This window comes from Rhinolophus hipposideros (genome assembly GCF_964194185.1).
Source record: "Rhinolophus hipposideros genome assembly, chromosome: 2".
Taxonomy (NCBI): Eukaryota; Metazoa; Chordata; class Mammalia; order Chiroptera; family Rhinolophidae; genus Rhinolophus; species Rhinolophus hipposideros.
Window position 1 is genome coordinate 1,697,472 of NC_138048.1, and position 23,031 is coordinate 1,720,502.

Genomic DNA, 23,031 nt, shown 5'->3' on the forward strand with positions numbered 1-23,031 from the left:
TAACTTCAAAGTATGGTTTAATTTTATGGGGCTTTCCAAATGCCTTCCTTCTCTTTGATTTTATAAATTGAACACACTTTATAACGATTATTATGTGATATTGAGTATGAAATTTTAGATCAGATTTTATCCAAAAAGATACTCTTTTTGAAGCACTACAATGTGTATTCTTAAAATAAAATTTTAAATAAAGCTAATGAAATAGAGAACAAAAAAACAATACAAAAGATCAATGAAACCAAGAGCTGTTTTTCTGAAAAGATAAACATAATCGACAGGCAGACTCATCAAGAAAAAAAGAGAGAGAACTCAAATTAATAAAATCAGATGGAAGGAGAACTAACTCTGGGTGGTGAACACACAATGTGATATATAGATAATGTATTACAGAATTTTACACCTGAAACCTATGTAACTTTACTAACCATTGTCACCCCAATACACTTTAATTAAAAAAGAAAAAGAAACTTGAAAAGAAAGAAATAAAAGAGAAGTAATAACACACACCACAGAAATACAAAAAGTTTTAAGAAATACTACGACCAGCTATACACCAACAAATTAGACAATTTGGAAGAAATGGATAATTTTCTGGAAGCATACAGACTTCCAAGGCTGAATCAAGAAGAAATAGAAAATCTGAATAGACTGATTACTACCACGGAAATTGAATCGATAATCAACAAGCTCCCAACAAACAAAAGCCTTGGACCAGAAGGTGTCATGCAGGGACTCAGCTCCCGCTCCCCGCACTAGAACACAGGATATGGTGAGGCCAAAAAGGAACACCCACGGAGCCATGGATAGAGGGTTCATACCACTATATTCTCGCTGGCGGCTGGGTTGGAGTTGTAGGAAGCAGGATCCACACGATCTGCGATCCGCCTTCTGCTTCTCTGCCAATCAACTAACCCCCTTGAGGGCGTAGCCACAGCAGTTATATTAGTAGCTAATGGCTAACCGTTAACAGCTGATGGCCAGCCAGCCACAGCGGATGACCATCTAATTACATCTGATGGCCATATAATAACTGAGTCAGCACCTTTCCACATGGGGCCGAGAGCCTGGAAAGTGCCCTCTGGGACTCCGTCCCTACAGACGGCTTTACCAAATGGTGAATTTTACCAAACATTCAAAAAAGAATTATCAAATATTCTCGAACTATTCCAAAAAATCCAGAAGGAGGGAAGGCTCCTAAACTCTTTATATGAGGCCACTATCACAAAAAAAAGAAAACTATAGGCCGATATCCCTAATGAACATAGATGTAAAAATCCTCAACAAAATATCAGCAAGCCAAATTTGGCAATACATTAAAAAGATCATAGCCACGATCAACTGGGATTCATCCCTGGTATGCAAGGTTGGTTCACTATCCACAAATCAATTAACGTGATACACAACATTAACAAAATGGAGGATAAAAATCATAGGATCATATCAAGAGATGCAGAAAAAGCACAAAATCCAGCAGCAATTTATGATAAACACTCTCAGCAAAGTAGGAATAGAGGTAACATATCTCAACATAATAAAGGCCATATATGACAAACCCACAGCTAACATCATACTCAATGGGGAAAAGCTGAAACCATTCCCCCTAAGATCAGGAAAAAGACAAGGTTGCCCCCTTTCACCATAACTTTTATTCAACATAGTTATGGACGGTCTCGCCACAGCAATCAGAAAAAGAAATAAAAGGCAGGGCGGCTGGTTGGCTCAGTGGTTGGAGCGCGGTGCTCATAACTCCAAATTGCTGGTTCGATTCCCACATGGACCAGGGAGAGACAACGGCTTGAACTTGGAGCTGAGCCGCCAGTAGGAAGCCCGTTTGTTCAGTGGTTAGAGCGCAGTGCTCGTAACACCAAGGTTGCCGGTTCGATTCTAGCTGCGGAGGGCGCAGCCAGTGAGCGCGCAATGAAGACAATGACTTGACCTGGCGCGAAGCTGCGACCCCCCCCACAACTAGATTGAAAACAACGACTTGACATGGAGCTGATGGGTCCTGGAAACACACACTGTCCCCCAATATTCCACAATAAAAAAAAAGACGGACAGAAAGAAAAGGCATCCAAATTGGAAAGGAGGAAGTAAAACTGTCATTATATGCAGATGACATGATACTATATAGAGAACGCCAAAGACTCCACCAACAAACTCGTAGAGCTGATGGATGAATTTAGTAAAGTAGCAGGATACAAAAGTAATATTCAGAAATCAGTTACATTTGTATACACCAGTAACAAATCTCAGAAGAAATTAAGAAAACAGTCCCTTTTACAACTGCTTCAAAAACAATAAAATACTAGAAATAAATTTAACAAGAGAAGTAAAACACCTCTACTCAGAAAAATTAGTACTGAAGAGAGAAATTAAAGAAGATACAAATAGATGGAAACACATACCGTGCTCATGGATAGGAAGAATATAGTTAAAATGTCCATACTACCTAAGGCAATATATAGATTCAACACAATCCCTATTAAATTACCAGTGGCATTTTTCAAAGAACTAGAACATATAATCCTAAAATTTATATGGAACCAGAAAAGACCCTGAACAGCGATGGCAATCTTGAAAAATAAGAACAAAGTGGGAGGTATCATGCTACATGACACCAAAACACACTACAAGGCCATAGTAATCAAAACAGCATGGTACTGACATGAAAACAGACACAGAGATCAATGGAATAGAATAGAGAGCCCAGAAATAAATCCATGCCTACATGGTCATCTAACCTACGATGATAGAAACAAGAATTTACATTGGGGTAAAGACAGTTTATTCAACAAATGGTGCTGGGAAACCTGGACAGACACATGCAAAAAAATGAAGCTGGACCACCTCCTTACACCATAAACAAGAATAAATTCAAAATGGATTAAAGACTTAAATGTAAGATCTGAAACCATAAAACTCCTAGAAGAAAATGTAGGAAGTAAATTTGCAGACATTACTCTTAGTTGTATTTTTACTGAAACATCCTCTCAGACAAGAGAAGTAAAAGAAAAAATAAACATATGGGATTACATCAAACTAAAAAGTTTTTTCACAGCAAAGAAAACCATCAATAAAACAAAAAGGCATCTTACTGAATGGGAGAAGATATTTGCCAATGACACATCTGACAAGGAGTTAATATCCAAAATTTATAAAAACTAATACAACTCAACAACAAAAAGCAAACAACCCAATTAAAAAATGGGCAGAGGACATGAAGAGACATTGCTCTAAAGAGGACTTACAGATGGCCAGCAGTCATATGAAAAAATGCTCAACCTCACTAATCATTAGAAAAATGCAAATACAAAACACAATGAGATACCACCTCACCCCAGTCAAAATGGCTATCATCTACAAATCAACAAACAACAGTGCTGGCAAGGATGTGAAGAAAGGGGAACCCTCGTGCACTGTTGGTGGGACTGCAGATTAGTGCAGCCACTATGGAAATCAGTATGGAGGTATCTCAGGAATCTGAAAATGGAACTACCTTATAAACCAGCAATTCCACTCTTGGGTAACTATCCAGAGAAATCCAAATAGCTAATTCAAAAAAATGTATGCACCCCTATGTTTATTGCAGCACTATATACAATAGCCAAGACATAGAAACAACCAAAATGCCCATCGGTCGATGACTGGATTAAGAAACTGTGGTACATTTATACAATGGAGTATTACTCGGCCATAAAGAAGAATGAAACCTTACCATTTGCAATGATGTGGATGGACCTAGAGAACATTATGCTAACTGAAATTAGTCAGGCAGAGAAAGACAAGTACTATATGATCTCCCTTATATATGGAATCTAAAGAATAAAATAAATGAGCAAATTAAACAGAAATAGACTCAGAGATATAGACAAGAAACTGATGGTTGCTAGATGGGAAGAGGGTGAGGATGGGTGAGATGGTGAGGGGAATAGAAAGTACAATATTGCTACAGGGATATGAAATACAGTTTGGGGAATATAATCAATAATGTTGTAAAGATTTTGTAGGTGTCAGATGGGCACACGTCTTATTGGGGAGATCACTTCAGGGATGGTGTAGATACCTGACCACTGCGCTGTACACCTGAAGCTGAAGATGAATAATAGTGAATGTTAACTATAAATATAAATAGTCACGGGATGTGGAGTACAGCATAGGGAATAGAGTCAATGGAATTGTAACAGCTACATACAAAGTCAGAGGGGTAGTAGATTGGGGGAGGGGGGTCATCACTTTGTGAGGGGGGTAAATGTCTAACTATTACATTGTTTTATACACCTGAAACTAATAAAACCAAAAACTAATGAAAAGACCTTTAATGTGCCTATAAAAGTGCCTATACACTTTTAAAGCAAGATAAAGAGGCCAGTGCTTTCCCCCTTAGTTGTATTTACCTTGATGTACACAATCAGATGAGAGCCTCTGTGCCTACAGGAGAGCTGAAGTATTGCCATTTCTACATTTCTCAGCCATTGGCAACCTACCAGGCTTACCAAAATTGGTCCAATAAAAATAAATTCAACAAACTCTAGGCCAATACTACAATAAAAGTACAGAACTAAGAAATACAGTAGAAATAAATGATTTTTTTCCTTTGAGGGTCCCACAAATCAACCACTAATAATAATCTATTAATTTTCAACATCCAACTGAGGCTTGCTTTCTACCCCATCTTGTGTGTGAATTTAACCATGTTCAATTCCCAAGACTGTCACTTCCCACTCTTATTAAGCAGTTCACACCCATGGTCACATCCTTCACTTTATTAACTGGAAACATTCTACCACTGAAATTCTAACAGTCCAATGTATCAGTCAACCCATCCAGCAATTACAGTCATGGGTTGCTTGACAACAGGGATTTGTTCTGGGAAATGTGTCATAAGGTTTCATCATTGTGTGGACATCGCAAAGAGCATTGCACACACCTAGATGGTACAGCCCACTGCACACCCAGGCATATGGTATAGACTACTGCTCCTGGGCTACAAGACTGTACAGCATGGTACTGTACAAAACAATATGAGATTAAAGCAAGCACAAGAGATAAGAAATGATGCAATCAAGAGATGCGGTAAACAGGAGGTGTATGAGGCCGCTGCAGGCTGACACAGCGTGCTGTTTCACAGTGAACTGTTTTTTACAAGCAGAAAGAGTACACTCTAAAAAATGATGAAAAGTATAGTAAGTATATAAACCAGTACCAGTCGTTTATTACCATTATCAAGTATTATGTACTGTACCTAATTGTGTGCACTAGACTTTTATACAACTGGGAGCACAGTAGGTTTACACCAGCATCACCACAAACTCCAAAGTACCATGTTTTGCTAAGATGTTAATGATGGCGACGACGTCACCAGGAGATAGGAATTTTTCAGCTTTATTATAATCTCATAGGACTACCATCGTATATGCAGTCCATTGTTGACCAAAATGTCACTACGTGGCGCATGACTCTATTTCAGTTCTCTCGATTTTACTCCCTAAATATCTTCCCTTCAAAGACACCGCAACTTTTAATCCCTCAAACATACACTTTTCTGTTTACCAACCCCTTCCAGGCTTACTCAATTTCCCATGGTCTATCATTTTTATTAAGAATTTGCCTTCTCGGGAGATCAAATATATGGTGATGGAAGGAGAACTGACTCTGGGTGGTGAACACACAATGGGATTTATAGTTCATGTAATACAGAATTGTACACCTGAAATTATGTAATTTCATTAACAATTGTCACCCCAATAAATAAATTTAAATTAAAAAAAAAGAATTTGCCTTCTCTCTCTCTCTCTGTTTTTGTAATTGTGGTAAAATATACATAACATGAAATGTACCATTATAGCCATTTGTAAGTAGTACACAATTCAATGGCATGCAGTACATTTCACAATGCTGTGTAACTATTACTGCTATTTCCAGACACTTGGGTTGTTTCCACCTTCTCGTGGTGAACAATGACACTGTAAACATTGCTGTACAGTACCTGTTCCCAGTTCCTTTGGGTATGAACACGGTTAGAATTTCTCGGTTATATGGTAATTCTATGTTTAGTTTTTGTGGAACTGCCAAACTGTTTTTCATAGCAGCTAGACCATTTTACATTCCCACAAACAAAATATGAAAGTTCTAATTTTTCCACACCCTCACCAATATTAATTTCCATTTTTAAGTTATAGCAATCCTAGTGGGTGTGAAGTGGTTTTTACCTCATTGTGGTTTTGATTTGTTATTCCCCAAAGACTAATGATAGTGAGCATTTTTCATATGTTTATAAATTGTTTGTATATTATCAAGTCCTTTGTCCATGTATGAATTGGGTTATTTGGGCTTTTTGTTGAGTTGTAGTTCTTTGTATATTGTGGATATTAACTCTTTGTTGAATACATGATTTGCAAATATTTCTTCCCATTTTATGAGTTTTCTTTTTACTCTCTTAATTGTGTCTTTTTTGTTTTTCATCTTTATTAATGGGAATCACATCATTCACCTACATCATAAACATGTCACTTCCTTTTGCTTTAGTGATCCAGTCACCACTGTGATTAATACAAATCAGAGAAGTGAATTTCCTATTGTTTTAGTCCTCAATTTTAGATGCAATTACAAACCAAACATTCTAAGACAAACACCTTCCATAATACATATTGCAGTTAGTTTTTAGAAATCTAACTGCACATGTGAGATATCAATGACTGTAAATTTTCTCAGACATTTTTAATATGCAAATTGCACATTATTTCAAAATAATTCCAACATGGTTTTATTTCTTATTATTTATGATTAAATTTAGGGCAATTTTTCTACCATGGAAAGTTCTAATGATTAAGAAAATTAGAGAAAAATTAGTCATCATTAATACGTGAAACTATCTTAATAGTATTCTTTAATGCTCAAAAGTTTTTAATTTTGATGAAATCCAATTTATCTATTTTTTCTTTTGTAAGCTGTGCTTTCGAGCCATTTTAAAAATCACTGCTAAATCCATGGTCATGAAGACTTTCTTCTGTTTTCTTTTAAGTGTTTAATAGTTTTGCCTTTTAAATTTAGTCTGACTCATTATGTGAGGTAATTTTTGTATATTGTGTAAAGTAAGGGTCCAACTTCATTTCTTTGCATGTGGATATCCAGTTTTCTCGCATCATTTGTTGAAAAAACTGTTCTTTCCCTAATTCCCGGTCCTGGCACCCTTACCTAAAATTAATTGACCATTGTATTAGTTTGCTTGGGTGACCATAACAAAGTATCACAAATTGAGTGGCTTACAGCAATAGCAATTTGTCTCACCCAGTTCTGGAGGCTAAAAGTCAAGGTGTTGACAAGACCATACTCCCTCTGAAGCCTGTAAAGGAATCCTTCCTTGCCTCTGCCTAACTTCCAGTGGTTTGCAGCAAACTTTGGCATTCCTTGGCTTATAGATGCGTCACTCCAATACTTCGTCACATGGCATTCTTTTTGCATCTGTATTCACATGGCTGTCCTTGCATGAGAACACCAATCATACTGGATTAGGAAGCCACCCTACAGCATTATGAGTCACCGTAACTAATTACATCTGCAATGACCCTATTTCCAAAGGTCATGTTTTGAGGTACTGCTTTTTTCTATTGGGTTAATTCCCTTAAATCTCCCTTACTCCTAAATTTGAAATTGAGTCAAAGACTATTTCCCAGCTCCTCAACTGGCGAACCTGCAGTATTCGATGTTACTATCAATACTGCATATTGCTTATTTGAATACTTCTAATCAGCGTTTTGGATTTCTTCAGATAAATATCCAGAAGTGGAACTGCTGGGTCATAAGGTAGCTCTATTTTTAATTTTTTGAGGAAACTCCATATTTTTTTCCATAGTGGCTGCACCAATTTGCAATCTCACCAACAGTGCACAAGAATTGGTGCACAAGGGTTTTCTCTACATCTTTGCCAACACTTGTTGTTTTGTTGATTTATTGATGATGGCCATTCTCACAGGTGTGAGGTGATATCTCATTGTGGTTTTTATGTGAATTTCTCTGACAATTAGGGACATTGAGCATCATTTCATATGTCTATTGGCCATCTGTATGTCCTCTTTGTAGAAATGTCTATTCAGGTCTTCTGCCAGTTTTTAATCATGTTGTTTATTGTTTGGTGTTGAGTTGTATGACTTTTTTATATATTTTAGATATTAATTCATTATTGGATGTGTCATTGGTGATATCTTCTCCCAATCAGTAGGTTGTATTTTTGTTTTGTTGATGGTTTCCTGCTCTTTTTAGTTTGATGTAGTCCCATTTGTTTATTTTTCATTTGTTTCCTTTGCCTCAGGGGAGGGAAACAAATGAAAAAATAAACAAATTGGAATATATATAAATATGAGCAATGTCAGAGAGCTTACTGCCAATGTTTTCTTCTACAAGATTTATGGTTTTGGGGCTGGCCCGGTGGCTCAGGTGGTTAGAGCTCCGTGCTCCTAACTCCGAAGGCTGCCGGTTCGATTCCCACATGGGCCAGCGGGCTCTCAACCACAAGGTTGCCAGTTTGATTCCTTGACTCCGGCAAGGGATGGTGGGCTGCACCCCCTGCAACTAGAAAAACGGCAACTGGACCTGGAGCTGAGCTGCGCCCTCCACAACTAAGACTGAAAGGACAACAACTTGAAGCTGAACAGCACCCTCCACAACTAAGATTGAAAGGACAACAGCTTAACTTGGAAAAAAGCCCTGGAAGTACACACTGTTCCCCAATAAAGTCCTGTTCCCCTTCCCCAATAAAATCTTTAAAAAAAAAAAAAAAAGATTTATGGTTTTGGGTCTTATACAGTGGTCTAATTATTTTGCATGTATCTGTTCAGTTTTCCCAACACCATTTATTGAAGAGACTGTCTTTACCCCATTGTATATTCTTGCCTCCTTTGTCATACACTAATTGACCATATAGCTGTGGGTTTATTTCTCTCTATTCTATTCCATTGAACTATGTGTCCGTTTTTATGCCAATACTCTGCTATTTTGATTACTACATAGCCTTGTAGTGTAATTTTTAAAATTAGTTTCAGGTGTACAGAGCAACATATAATAGTTAGACATTTACACCCCTCACAAAGTGTATAATTTCATATCAGGTAGCGTGATAACCTCCAGCTTTGTTCTTCTTTTTCAAGATTGCCATGGCTATTCAAGGTCTTTTATAGTTCTATATAAATTTTATTTGTTCTAGTTCTGTGAAAAATGCCATGGGTATTTTGATAGGGATTGCACCGAATCTGTAGATTGCTTTGGGTAGTGTGAACATGTTAGCAATGTTGATTTTCCCTACCCATTTATTTGTTTCTCCTTCAGTTTCTTTCAACATCTTATAATTTTCCAAGTAAAGGACTTTTACCTTGTTGGCTAAATTGATTCTTAGTTACTTATTTTGATGCAATTGAAAATGGGAATTTTTTTCTTAATTTCTCTTTCTGATGATAGTTCATTATTGATGTACAAAAATGCAACCGATTTCTGAATATTAATTTTGTATCCAGCTACTTTACTGAATTCATTTATCAGTTCTTATAGTTTTTTGGTGGACTCAGGGTTCTGTACATACAGCATCATGTCATCCCTTAATAATGGCACTTTTGTGTATAGTGCTGCAACAAACATAGGGGTGCACAAATTTTTTGAATTAGAGTTTTGGATTTCTCTGGATAGACACCTAAGAGTGGAATTGCTGGGTCATAAGGTAGTTCGATTTTCAGTTTTTTGAGATACCTCCATACTGTTTTCCATAGTGGCTGCACCAATCTGCAATCCCACCAACAGTGCACGATGGTTCCCTTTTCTCCACCATCTCGCCAGCATTTGTTTGTTGATTTACTGATGATAGACATTTTGACTGGGGTGAGGTGGTATCTCATTGTGGTTTTTATTGGTATTTCTCTAATGATTAGTGAGATAGAGCATTTTTTCATATGTCTGTTTGCCATCTGTATGTCCTCTTTAGAAAAATGTCTCTTCATGTCCTCTGCCCATTTTTAAACTGGGTTGTTTGTTTTTTTGGAGTTGAGTGAGTTTTTTATAAATTTTGGATATTAACCCCTTATTGGATATATCATTGGCAAATATCTTCTCCCATTCAGTAGGAGTTTTATTCATGGCTTTCTTTGCTGTGAAAAAACTTTTTAGTTTGATGTAATCCTACATGTTTATTTTTTCTCTTACTTCCCTTGCCCAAGGGGATACATCAGTAAAAATCTTACCCTGTGTAATGTCTGTAAAGTTTCTTCCTATATTTTCACATACAGTGGAGTATTATGCAGCCATAAAGAAGAATGAAATCTTACCATTTACAACAATATGGATGGACCTAGAGAACATTATGCTAAGTGAAATAAGTCAGACAGAGAAAAACAAACATCATATGATCTCACTTATATTTGGAATCTAAAGAAAAGAATAAATGAATGAACTAATCAGAAACAGTCTCAGAGACATAGAGGAAAAACTGAGGGTTGCTAGATGGGAGGGACGGTGGGGATAAGGGGAAAGGTGAGGGGATTAGAAAGAACAGTCAGTAACCACAAGATTGCGATGGGGATATGAAAGTCAGTTTGGGAAATGTAATCAATAATGTTGTAAAGATTTTGTAGGGTATCCGATGGACGCTTGTCCCATTAGAGAGGCTACCTCAGGGATGATGTAGATGCCTGATCACTGCATTGTACACCTGAAGCTGAAGCTGAACAATAATGAATGTCAACTACAATTTTATATATATTTATATTTATATTTACAAGAAGTGGAGTTTAGCATTAGGAATAGAGACAGTGGAAATGTAATGGCTGTTTGCGATGTCAGAGGGAGGAAGGGGGTTATCAATGTGTGAGGGATATAAATGATAAATGTCTATTACATTGTTTTGTACACCTGAAACTAATTAAAAAAATGAAAAATAATAATGGCAGTTTTACTTCTTCCTTTCCAATTTGGATGCCTTTTATTTATTTTTCTTGTCATTGCTGTGGAGAGGACTTCCAATACTATGTTGAATAGAAGTGGTCTTGTTCCTGATTTTAAGGAAAATGCTTTCAGATTGTCACTGTTGAATATAATGTGTTTGCCATATGTGGCCTTCATTATGTTGAGGTATGTTCACTCTATTCCCATTTTGGGGAGAGTTGTTAATCATGAATGGTGCTGGGTTTTATGAAATGTTTTTTCTGCATCTATTGATATGACACAACTTTTATCATCCATTTTGTTTATCACGTGACTTGATTTGCAAATATTGAACCAAACTTGCATCCAAGGAATAAAACCCATTTGATCGTGGTGTACGATCTTTTTAATGTATTACTGAATTCAGTTTGCTAATATTTTGTTCAGGATTTTTGCATCTATGTTCATCAAGGATATCAGCCTATATTTTCCTTTCTTCCTTTTTTTTTTTTTTTTTTTTTTAAGTAATGATCATCCTATAAAATGAGTTTGGAAGCCTTTCTTCCTCTTGAATTTTTTTGGAATAGTCTGCAAAGGATAGGTGTGAATTCTTCTTTGAATGTTTGGTAAAATTCACCTGTGAAGCCACCTGGTCCAGGCTTTTGTTTGTTGGGAGTTCTTTAATTACAGACTTGATTTCATTTGTAGTAATCAGTCGGTTCAAATTTTCTGTTTCTTCTTGATTCAGTCTTGAAAGACTGTATATGTTTCTAGGAATTTATCCATTTCTTCCACATTGTCCAATTTGTTGGCACATGTAGTCACATAGCAGCCTAACAGTCTGTCCCCTCCAATCTTTCCTTAGGGAAAGGTGACCCTGCGGGATTGTCCCTTATTGGGGTTGAGTTTATGTTACCCTAAGTCTCCATGTTTGGTCCTTGTAAGCAGGGTCTGCAGTCAAAGACCAGTAAGTTTCCTCATGGGAGGGACGACTTAAGCCAGACGGGACCCCCTTAGAACCCCCATGAGTTAAAGTAATAAAGTTAAGGGGTGGCTGTGCCCCTCCTCTTCTGAGAAGCTGCTGCCGCATGCCTCAACTATTGTCCTGCGCCCTCAAGTGTAAAGGACCCATTAGAGCGATAATATCTCACTCTTCCTGCTTGGCTCATGGGATAGTTTCACCTTGTGAGACTTGCTCCCCCAGGGATTGTATGTACCGCACCTTGGTCATTTGGGGATGGCATGCACTGGTTGCTATGGGACAATTATGGGAATTGGAAAAAATGTTTATCAAGTGGTGTAAGAGTTTCGCAGACCCTACCCCTAATCATGTGATTCCTATTGTAAAAAATCAATAAATACCCACGGTGACCTGATTCGGGGCTCCAGTCTCTTGAGGCTGCAAGTCCCTTGGTCCTCTGTGATTTAACTGTATTCGAGTCTCTGTCTCTTTATTATAGTTTAACCCTCGCCGCCTCCCTCGCCTTCCCACGGCTTGTGTTGTGCAGGTCGCAACAGGCACATAATTATTTGTAATATTGTCTTATAATCCTTAGTATTCCTCTTTTATTTCTGATTTTATTCATTTGGGTCCTCTCTTTTATTTTCTTGATGAGTCCGGTTAAAGGCTTATCAAATTTGTTTATCTTTTCAAAGAACCAGCTCTTGGCTATGTATTCTTTTTTTTTTTTTAGACTCTTTCATTTATTTCCACTCGAATCTTTATTATTTCATTCCTGCTACTCACTTTGAGCTGTGTTTGTTCTTCTTTTCCTACATTCCTTAGATGTAAGTTTAGAGTATTTATTTCAGATTTTTCTTATTTCTTGAGGTAGTTGTATATTGCTATGTGTTTTCCTCTTAAAACTACATTGAGCATCTTCCATAGATTTTTGCATTGTTGTGTTTTCATTTTCATTTATCTGAAGTTATCTTTGATTTTTCTTCCTTGATCTCATTATTAACCCATTCACTGTTTAGTAGCATTTTATTTGGCCTCCATGTGTTTGTGTGTTTTTCAGTTTTCTTCTTGTGGTTGATTTCTAGTTTCATACCATTAAGATTGGAGAAGATGCTTGGTATTATTTCAATCTTCTTAAATTTATCAAGGCTTGTTTTGTGGCCTAACATGTGGTCTACCCTGAAAATTTTTTGAATGGTGCTTGAAAAGAGTGTATATTCTGCTACTTTGGGGTGGAATGCCCTAAAAATATCAATTAAATCCATCTGGTTTAATGTGCCATTTAAGGCCACTTTTTCCTTATTGATTTTCTATCTGGATGATCTATCCACTGATGTCAATGAGGTGTTAAAGTCTCCTACTATGACTGTGTTACTATACATCTCTCCCTTTATGTCCATCAATATTTGCTTTATATATTTCTTATCTGGGAAACTCTTTATTTGTCCTTCGATTCTAAATGATAGTTTTGCTGGGTAGAGTAATCTTGGTTGTAGTCTTTGCTTTTCATCACTTTGAGTATTTCCTGCCACTCCCTCTGGCCTGCAGTTTCTGTTGAGAAATCAGCTGATAATCTTATGAAAGCTCCTTTGTAGATAACTAACTGCTTTTCTATTGCTGCTTTTAAGATTCTCTCTTTGTCTTTAAGCTTTGGCATTTTGATTATGACGTTTCTTGTATGGGCCTCTCCTGACAAAGATTTTGTTAAATGTCTGGCTCCAAAACAACCCAGAAAGGTAATGGCTCTTTAAATCTTCCAACAGATGCTGTCTAGGAAGGCACTGCAGCTAAGAATGCCCAAAGAACCGGACCTTAGGTAAGTATCTGTACCAGTCCTGCAGGGTACTGTCAAATCCACCAAAGTATATAAGTCAAAATTTTGTAGGACAAGGTCCTCACTGCCTTCCCTGACACCAGCCACTTGCTCCAGGAATGTGGGCTGCTTTCCCCACATCCACAGCAGTGCCTGGGAATGGAGGATCGTGGCTGGTTTGCAACATGCCCTCTCTTAATTAAGAATAGAAGCCTCTATCTTCATCCAGCACTTTCCTGCTTGTTATAAGGGCTAATTAGTTTCTAGAGTGCTTAAATAGTTTATTCCATTCTCTCTTTCCAACTCAATGGTTGTTTTTGTGGAGGGACCAAACCTACAGCTTCCTACTCCACTATTTTGCATGATGTTACTCTCTACCCCTTGACTTTTGAGTTAACTATCTAACTTTTCAACCTGGGATCAATCTAACTTTCTCTGTCTCCACTTTCAAAGCCAGAACCCTTGAGAAAGGTTGGGGAAAAGTCACGTAGCCTTGTGCATTTGTACGAATCTGTATCTATGAAACACAGTCATGTCCATGCTCTCAAAGTCACTTACAATGATAAGTGTCCTTCATTAGTTTCCTCTCCATTCCCCACAAATGGCACATCCAAATTTTCACCACATTTCTCAAACTCTATGGCACCACTGGCCTCCTATTTCTCAAAGGAAATAAGAATGCAATGAATGACCTTTCTCAACTTCCCACTCCTCCACCAGCTACACCTACAGCCATCATGCATCTCTGTCTTGGTTCAGAGGAAAAGCTTTCCCTATCCAAGTCTAAGATTGGCATCTCTACCAGTACTCTCTATATCAATGACTCCCTATCTCTTTCATCATTTCATTTAATCAAATATCCCTTCTCTAAACACACTTAATCTCCCCATCTTTGAAGCAGAACCAAAAACATCTCTCTTGATGCCCCTCACCTAGCCAAGCTCCCTCAATGTTTCCTCATCACCCCCCAGGACCTCAACCAAATACAATTCAAATGCAATTTAGATTCCCAATCATTCATGAAAATTATATTCACTATGGTCATCAAAGTTCCCAGATTTATAGGATCCTTTTCAATTTGACTTGACCTTTCTACAATAGTGGCTCCAAACAGTCACTTCCTTTGCCCTTAAACTGTCACTTTCCGAAGCTGCCATGATGTCACTGTACTGTTTCTCCTCCTACCTAAGTACATCTTCTTAGTTTCCTTTGCAGATTTTTCCTCCTTTGACTGCCAGTTAAATGACGATGTTTGCCAGGGTTGGCATCCTTGGTCACCATCTCTTGTTAACTAGCTGCTCTCTCTGAAAAATCTAACCCATACTCATGAACGTAATCATCACGGAACCACTGACCAATCTACATCTCTAGGACCAGTCTCTCACTTAACTTCCATCCCCTCATAAACAGACTGCCCCACATCATCTCAAAATGCAACATGTTCACCCAAAACCTGTAGCTCCTCTTCTTCTAGTGTGCCACAGCTGAGTTAATAATATCCTTCAGCTGCTTTGGCCAAAAACTTGGGAGTTGGGGGTGACTAACATCCCTGGAGCTTATGGGGATTGAGAAACAAAATGAGCAAAAAAATACATCATTTCATACAACGATTATGCTGTGAAAAGGAATAGAGTAGCTGGAGATGGGGTGTCTTTTTAGACATAAGATGAGAGACCTGAATAAGCAATAACCTTCAAAGAGACTTCCCAGTCTTAGTCTCATTCCCTCAAATCCACTATCTAGAAATCCTGCTTCAAGAATATTCTTTGTAAAATTTAAATTTGGTCACATTACTCTTCTGCTTAACAGATTTTGATAGTTTCCCACTGCTTATGAGAGGCAAACTCCTTACAACAACAAATAACCTTTCCCAGTCTAGGACCCCGCCTTCCTCTCCAGGTTCATCTCAATCACGCAAAGATTTCAGTGCCTACTATGTGCCAGGTATTGTTATAGGTTTAAGGGACCCAGTGTGAACATGGCAGACAAAAATCCCAACACTCATGGAACTTCTTACTTCTATGGGAGAGGTTTTATAAATAAATATGCAAATAAGTACATAAAAATTTTAAATGATGATAAGTGACATGAAGAAAATAAAATGGAAAAGAAAGAAATGGAGGATTTTAATAACAGCAACAGTCTTTTTGCTATTATTTTATGTAAGTCAAGCCTAGATAACATGCACGGAACATATTTTAATAAGCCAAAAGGTAGGTCTACTTTCATCCCTCTTAACAAAGCAAAACTGTTCTTAATTCACAAATTTAAAATTCCCCAAACAGATTTCACAGCAGTATACTCACTGTGATATGAACCCTGCAATAGAGTGCTTATTACACAATGTACTCACTTGTTCCACGTAATAAAAGTTGCTCTCTGTGTTGAAATCCCAAGACCAATGATTTGATTCATCTCTATTCCTGCAGCTAAAAATAAAGATAGACAAAACACATGTTTAAAAGCCAGTGAAGTTTTTCTTTATAATTTTATAGTACGGAAAAGAAATCACTGAGTATAATCTTTAGGAAAAATTCTGGGTTTAGCATTTTTATAACACAAGTTGAGCTAATAAAAAAACATTATTAAGATGATTTTGTAGTATTTTTTTTACATACAGGGATAAAACGTCATATTCTCATAATTCAAAAAATGGGTTTTTTGCTTTAAATGTTATAAAAAACACTACTTAAAGTCAGTCAGATTGTATTTTCTTTTTGAAAATATTATACTACAAGATAGGATCTTAATTTAAGCAATGATCAACCATAATAGAAGCCAGTAGATGGTAATACAGAAAACTCCCTAGGGAAAGTAACATAATTATTGAAGCTCAGATCTATTTTCCACACAAGCAGATGCTAGGAGGCAAATAAAAACATAGTTTTTTTTAAATCCAAATTTCTTAAATTATAGCAACTGAGTGATTTTTGTGATATTATTTTTAAAAAGCACTTTATCCCTCTGGGCAAATTAGGGACAATTTTAAATATGAGCACTGAGGAAGACAAATCACCCCTATTCTGCACTCCTTCCAAAAATACTTCACTTGAATCTAATCATGTAGAAATAATCAGACTACCTCAGAATGCAGGAAAGTCTACTAAATTGGTCTGCAATTTTGAAAGCTGTCAATGTCATGAAGAACATGCTGTTGTTAAAAGACTCTGCAGACACCGCTAAATGCAATCCCTCACCTTTGGTTAGATTCTGGATTGAATAAACAGTTATTCATGGCTAAGACAGTAGGGGATATCGAAGACTAAGTATTAGAAAATATTACCATATTAATGTTAAATTTCCTGTGCGATAATTGCATTGTGGTAATATAGGAGAATACTCTTTTTCTTTGGAAATAATGCTGAAGTATCTAGGGATAACAGGTTATTGCATCACAACCAATCGTCAAATGGATCAGCCAAAAGAAGTTTATAGAGGATGGTACAGTAAACATTGTAAAACATGTCTGAATCTCAGAGAAAGGTATACAAGTGTTCAATGTACAATTCTTACAAATTTTTGTATAGGTTTTCAAATATTTCAAACCAAAAAGGTGAGAAGGAGAAGCAATTCAGCCAGAAAAATGAAGTAAAGACCATTTAGAATTTACATCCACAAGTCACCTTTCATTGTATTCTTAAAGAAGGTTGCATTGAAAATGTTCTCAAAGAGCTAAGATTTCAGACCACAGCTACAGCCAGGGAAGCACTTTGCATCAAGAGACCCACCACACAGAAAAACACAAAACAAAAATTTATTTTACAATAAAGGTTACTCAATTGTAATTTCTGCCAACAGGAACTGTGTGTTGTAACTTTGTTTATAACCCGCTAGTATTTTGTACACAACAGGAAATCAAATAGTCACTAGCTACAACCTAGAATAAAGGAGGAAGGTGAGCCTTTATACCGTGGCTGAAAAAAACTTAAACCAGAGGACAGAATTGCTGTTACCTCTCCTGGACAAAGTGGTTCATTGTAAACGGCAAATGTCCCCTAAAAAATACTGGGACACTATTGTGAAAGAAAAACAGCAAAATGGAGTTGATATTGTCAAGAGGGCAATCTGAAATGGAGCCGGAAGGCCTCCAGGAAGCTGAGCTAACTCACTCCTTTCAAGTAAAACTGAACTTTTGAACTGGCCTAAACCAAATGGCTACATCCTGATATACGCTTACTTCCTGGAACTGGCTCTGCATCACTGAACTCTCTATTAAAAAATAAAATGTTGGGCCAGGCCGGTAACTCAGGTAGTTGGAGCGCTGTGCTCCTAAAGCCGAGATCACTGGTTCTGCTTCCCACATGGGCCAGTGACCTGCACCCTCTAAGCTAATATTGTGAACAACGGCTCTCCCTGGAGCTGGGCTGTGTAAGCGACCAACAATGGCGACCGACTGCATCAGCTGGGGGGAGCACAAGGCTCATAATACCAGCAGGGGCCAGGGAGCTGAGCCATGCACAACTAGATTGAAAACAATGACTTGACATGGAACTTATGGGTACCGGAAGAACACACTGTTCCCCAATATGACCCAATAAAAAATTTTTTAAAAAAGTCCACCTAGCAATAGACATAAGCAATTAGTCATGTATCTAGCACAGTGCCTGACAGCACTCATCTCAGTTCTTTCAAAGCAACTTGTGTAACCCCTTTGGAAGGACCCCTTTTCTGTTTGTATAAACTCTGTCCCTTTCCCACTCAGAATACAGTTGGGGTTTCTAACCAAACCTATATTTTTGAATTGCAATTCTTAAAAGACCCCCAAATAAAGCTTTTGTTTGCCCTGCCATTCTTGATCAAAACGGATTGACACTGTGACCCCAATACAAATACAATATGTATAATTATAACTTAGGAAACCCACCAAATTCTACCAATGCCTGAGGAAAACTCTTATTACAAACAAAATATACTTTACTATTTTTATTTTTGTAAATCCAATTACCTTTGACAGATTCTTTTATTACAGAAACAAATTGAAGCCAGAGAATATCAGGATCAATTTCAACCCAGCCAATTTGAGGATAAAGACTTTGTACCTATGGAAAACAGAAGATTTAGTAAAAATAACATTAGATCAAATTAATGGTATGTGGATCTTAAGATTACTCATTAAAATCATTAACAACATGATTCTATTATCTAATTCGTTTTTATTGTTAAAATGGAAAAAAATATATATGAAATAAAAAAAGGATATACCAAAATACCAGTTTTCTTCAGTTCATGCGTTTACACAGACGATTTTAACTTTCTTTATTTAATCTTTATCTTTATTTCCCAAGTTTATCTTTATTTTCCAAGTTTTCTACAATGAAGATGTGTTATTTTTGTAATAAGAAAAAAGTCATAGACTTTTAAAATACAAACATTAACAAATAAGACAGCAAGTTCTGGTTCAGGCCACCCTGTCTCCCTCACTGAATGCAGATACAAAACCCGGACAGAAGGCATGGGTCAGCTATTTGTGGACTCAAAAAGGTATATAAAGGCATGCAGAATGGGTTAGAAGAATTCAAGTACCACTGAGCTGGTAGTAAGATTCCCACTTTTCTTCTGGTATCCCCTGGCCTGGACTCAAGGAAGCCTGAAAACCAGCAGTGGGTAGCAGGCTGCAGTGGAAACCCCAGGAGAAGCTCTCTTCTTCTGGCTAACACTCAGAGGGAATGGGAGAAATCTTCCACTTTTCTTTTCTTTTTTCTCCCTTGCTTCGATACTTTTGTTCCCAGGCTATCCGGTAGTGGTGGCTGCAGCAGTAAGCACAGCACCTAAAATACTGAGGGAGGCAAAACTTCCTCTCCAATCAGAAGAGCTATGGGTCCAAGAGGATAAGGTGAACCCCCATCACTTTTTCCTCTCTCTGTGCTCCTGATACCTAGCCCAGTGTGGGCGTACAAAGTGCCCAGCAGAACAGGTAATGAAAGCTCCAGCTTTCTGGCAAGAGGACCCAAGGAGTAGTAGGAAGATCTCAGAGAGGGAGGGGCTTGAGAAAGCTACACTAGAAGGTTGTATATGAATCCCTAGACTCACCTTGGAGGTGCACATGTGTCAGTGTAACCTAAATAGCAGAACACAGATGTAAAGAACAGAACTATGAGAGAGATCATAGCCCAGGTCCCAGACTGACCACTTGGTAGCACATACACAGGGCATATTCAAATAGTACTGCCAAGGTCTTGAAAACAGAACTGACATTGAAACCCAAGTCCACAGAAGGCTGGTCAGAATGTGTAGCCTGAACCCAACTGCATTAGTTGCCTGCTAAAAGAAAAATATCACCATTCATCATAGGATTTACACAAGACCCAGAGTCTTGTACCATGATATTCAAAGTGTCCAGGACAATATCCAAAATTACAAAGTATATGAAGACCCAGAAAAGTCTCAACTCATATGGGAGAAGATAATCAATAGACACCAATGCCAAGATGACACAGATACCTGACAAAGGTTTTAGAGCAGCTATTATGAAAGTGCTTTAAGTAGGGCGAATTCTTTTGAAACAAATGGAAAGATAGGAAGTCTCAGCAAAAATACAAAAAGCATGAAGAAAAACAAAATGAAATTTTTAGAATTAAAAAATACAAAAATTAGGCCGGCCCGGTGGCTCAGGCGGTTAGAGCGCCATGCTCCTAACTCCGAAGGCTGCCGGTTCGATTCCCACATGGGCCAGTGGGCTCTCAACAACCAAAAAAAAAAAAAAAAAAATACAAAAATTAGGAGAGTGGGAGAAATGGAGAGAGATGCTGGTCAAAGGGTACAAACTTTCAGTTATAAGATGAATAAATGTTGAAGACCTAATGTACAGCATGGTAAATACAGTAGTTAACAATGTACTGTACACTTGAAATTTGCTAAGAGAGTAATTCTCCAGTGTTCTGAACACGAACACACACACACACACACACACAGACAGAGTAATCTTGTGAGGTGATAGGTATGTTAATCAGCTTGACTGTAGTAATCATTTCACAATGTATACGTATACTAAACTAAATCACGTAGTACAGCTTAAATATATACAACTTTTACTGGTCAATCAACTAAAAAATATATAACCATTAAAATAAAAACCAGGGGCCGGCCCGGTGGCTCAGGCAGTTGGAGCTCCGTGCTCCTAACTCCGAAGGCTGCAGGTTCATTTCCCACATGGGCCAGTGGGCTCTCAACCACAAGGTTGCCAGTTCAATTCCTCGAGTCCAGTAAGAGATGGTGGGCTCTGCTCCCTGCAACTAAGATTGAACAGGGCACCTTGAGCTGAGCTGCCGCTGAGCTCCCGGATAGCTCAGTTGGTTGGAGAGCAGGCTCTCAACCACAAGGTTGTCAGTTCGACTCCTGCAAGGGATGGTGGACAGCGCCCCCTGCAACCAGCAATGGCAACTGGACCTGGAGCTGAGCTGCGCCCTCCACAACTAAGACTGAAAGGACAGCAACTTGAAGCTGAACGGCACCCTCCACAACTAAGACTGAAAGGACAACAACTTGAAGCTGAAGGGCACCCTCCACAACTAAGATTGAAAGGACAACAACTTGACTTGGAAAAAAGTCCTGGAAGTATACACTGTTTCCCAATAAAGTCCCTTTCCCTTTCCCCAATAAAATCTTTAAAAAATATAAAATAAATAAAATAAAAATAAATAAATAAATAACATACTGCATGGGCTCAATAGAGTGGAGACTGCAGGAGAATGTCAATAAACCTGAAGACAGATCAATGGGGATTATCTAATCTGAACAACAGAGAGAAAAAATGTTGGAGAAAATGAATAAAGCCCGAGGGATCTGTGGGAAAAGAGCAAAAGATCTAATATTTATGTCATCAGAGTCCGCAAAGAAGAAAAGAAATAATCCTATGCAGACAAAAATTACTTCACAGTAGTAATAGTGCTAAAAATTTCCCAAGTTCAGTGAAAGATTTAAAATGCATATATTCTAGAAAGTTAGAAAACACCTAACAGGAAAAGTCCAAAGCCTTACACATCCAGATTCAGCATGGTTAAAATGATGAAAACCAAAAACAAAGAAAAAAATTTGAAAGCAGCCAGACTCATTACTTATACAAACAATGATCTGAATGACTAGATTTGTCATCAGAACCACGAAGGCTAGGAGAAAGTAGCTCAACAGTTTTAAAGTGACATTTTAAAAGAACTGTCATCCACAATTTCTTATCAAAGTCCCAGTAGGACTTTTTGTAGATATAGACATGAGGATTCTAAAATTTACATGGAAAGTCAAAAGAACTGAAATAGCCAAACAAATGCTGAAAAGAATAAAATTGGAGGAATCACACCTAATTTCAATACTTACTATAAAGCTATAGTAATCAAAAAGGTATGATACTAGCATAAAAATAGACAAAAAGGTCAATGGAACAAAACAGAATGCGGAAATAGACCTACACAAATATGACTAATTGATTTTTGACAAACGTACAAGGCAATTCATGGAGAAAAGATAGCTTTTCAACAGAGTTGGAAAAATTTACATATTCATATGCAAAAAAAAACTAACTTTAACCTAAACCTCATAATTTATACAAACATTAACTCAAAAGGGATCATAGCTCTAAATGTAAAGTGTGACTTGGAGCTAGGTGAAGAGTTCTTAGACATGACACCAAAAGTATGATTCATAAAACAAAAAATGATAAACTGGACTTCATCAAAATTAAAAACACCCGCTCTGCAAAAGATACTGTTAAGAAAATGAAAAGACAGAGTACAGACTGCTTGAAAATATCTGTAAATCACACATCCAATACAGGAATTATATCCAGAATATATAAAGAAATCTCAAAAGTCAACAATAAGAAAATGAACCTAATTAAAAATGGGCAGAAAACTTGAAGAGGCACTTCAACAAAGATATATGGACAACAAATACGCACATGGAAATATTCAACATCACAGCCATTAGGGAAATGCAAGTCAAAACCAAATGAGACACCAGTACATCTATTGCAATGCATGAAATAAAAAACCACCAATAATATCAAGTGTTGGTGAAGAACAAATGGAACTCTTACACATTGCTGGTGGGAACGCAAAATGGTACAACGACTCCGGAAAAGTTTGGCAATTCCTTGTTAGGTTAAACATTTACTCCCCATATAATCCAACAATCTCACTCCTATGTATTTATCCCAAAGAAATAAAAACTTACATACACATTAAAAATCTACAAAAATGTTAATAGAAGCTCTATTAAAAATCACCAGAAACTAGAACTAACCCACATGTACTCCAATGGGTGAATGAATGTGGTACATCTATAATGGGTTACTACTCAGAAGTAAAACAAACGAACTACTGATACACACAAAAATATGGACAAATCTCAAAGGAATTATGCT

The 23,031-nt window shown here is 37.4% G+C and overlaps 1 protein-coding gene across 4 annotated transcripts in view; it reads right to left on the reverse strand.

Annotated features, from left to right (window-relative positions):
• The window catches only part of GK5 (glycerol kinase 5), a 94,986-nt gene that overhangs the window by 65,147 nt on the left and 6,808 nt on the right, over window positions 1-23,031 (reverse strand). For all 4 annotated transcript variants that reach the window (XM_081070483.1, XM_081070482.1, XM_081070485.1 and 1 more), the window contains exons 2-3: window positions 18,622-18,715; window positions 16,030-16,105 (exon numbers count right to left, since the gene is read on the reverse strand). In XM_081070483.1, coding sequence (XP_080926609.1) covers window positions 16,030-16,105; window positions 18,622-18,715 — 170 coding nt within the window. The remainder of the gene's footprint in view (window positions 1-16,029; window positions 16,106-18,621; window positions 18,716-23,031) is intronic.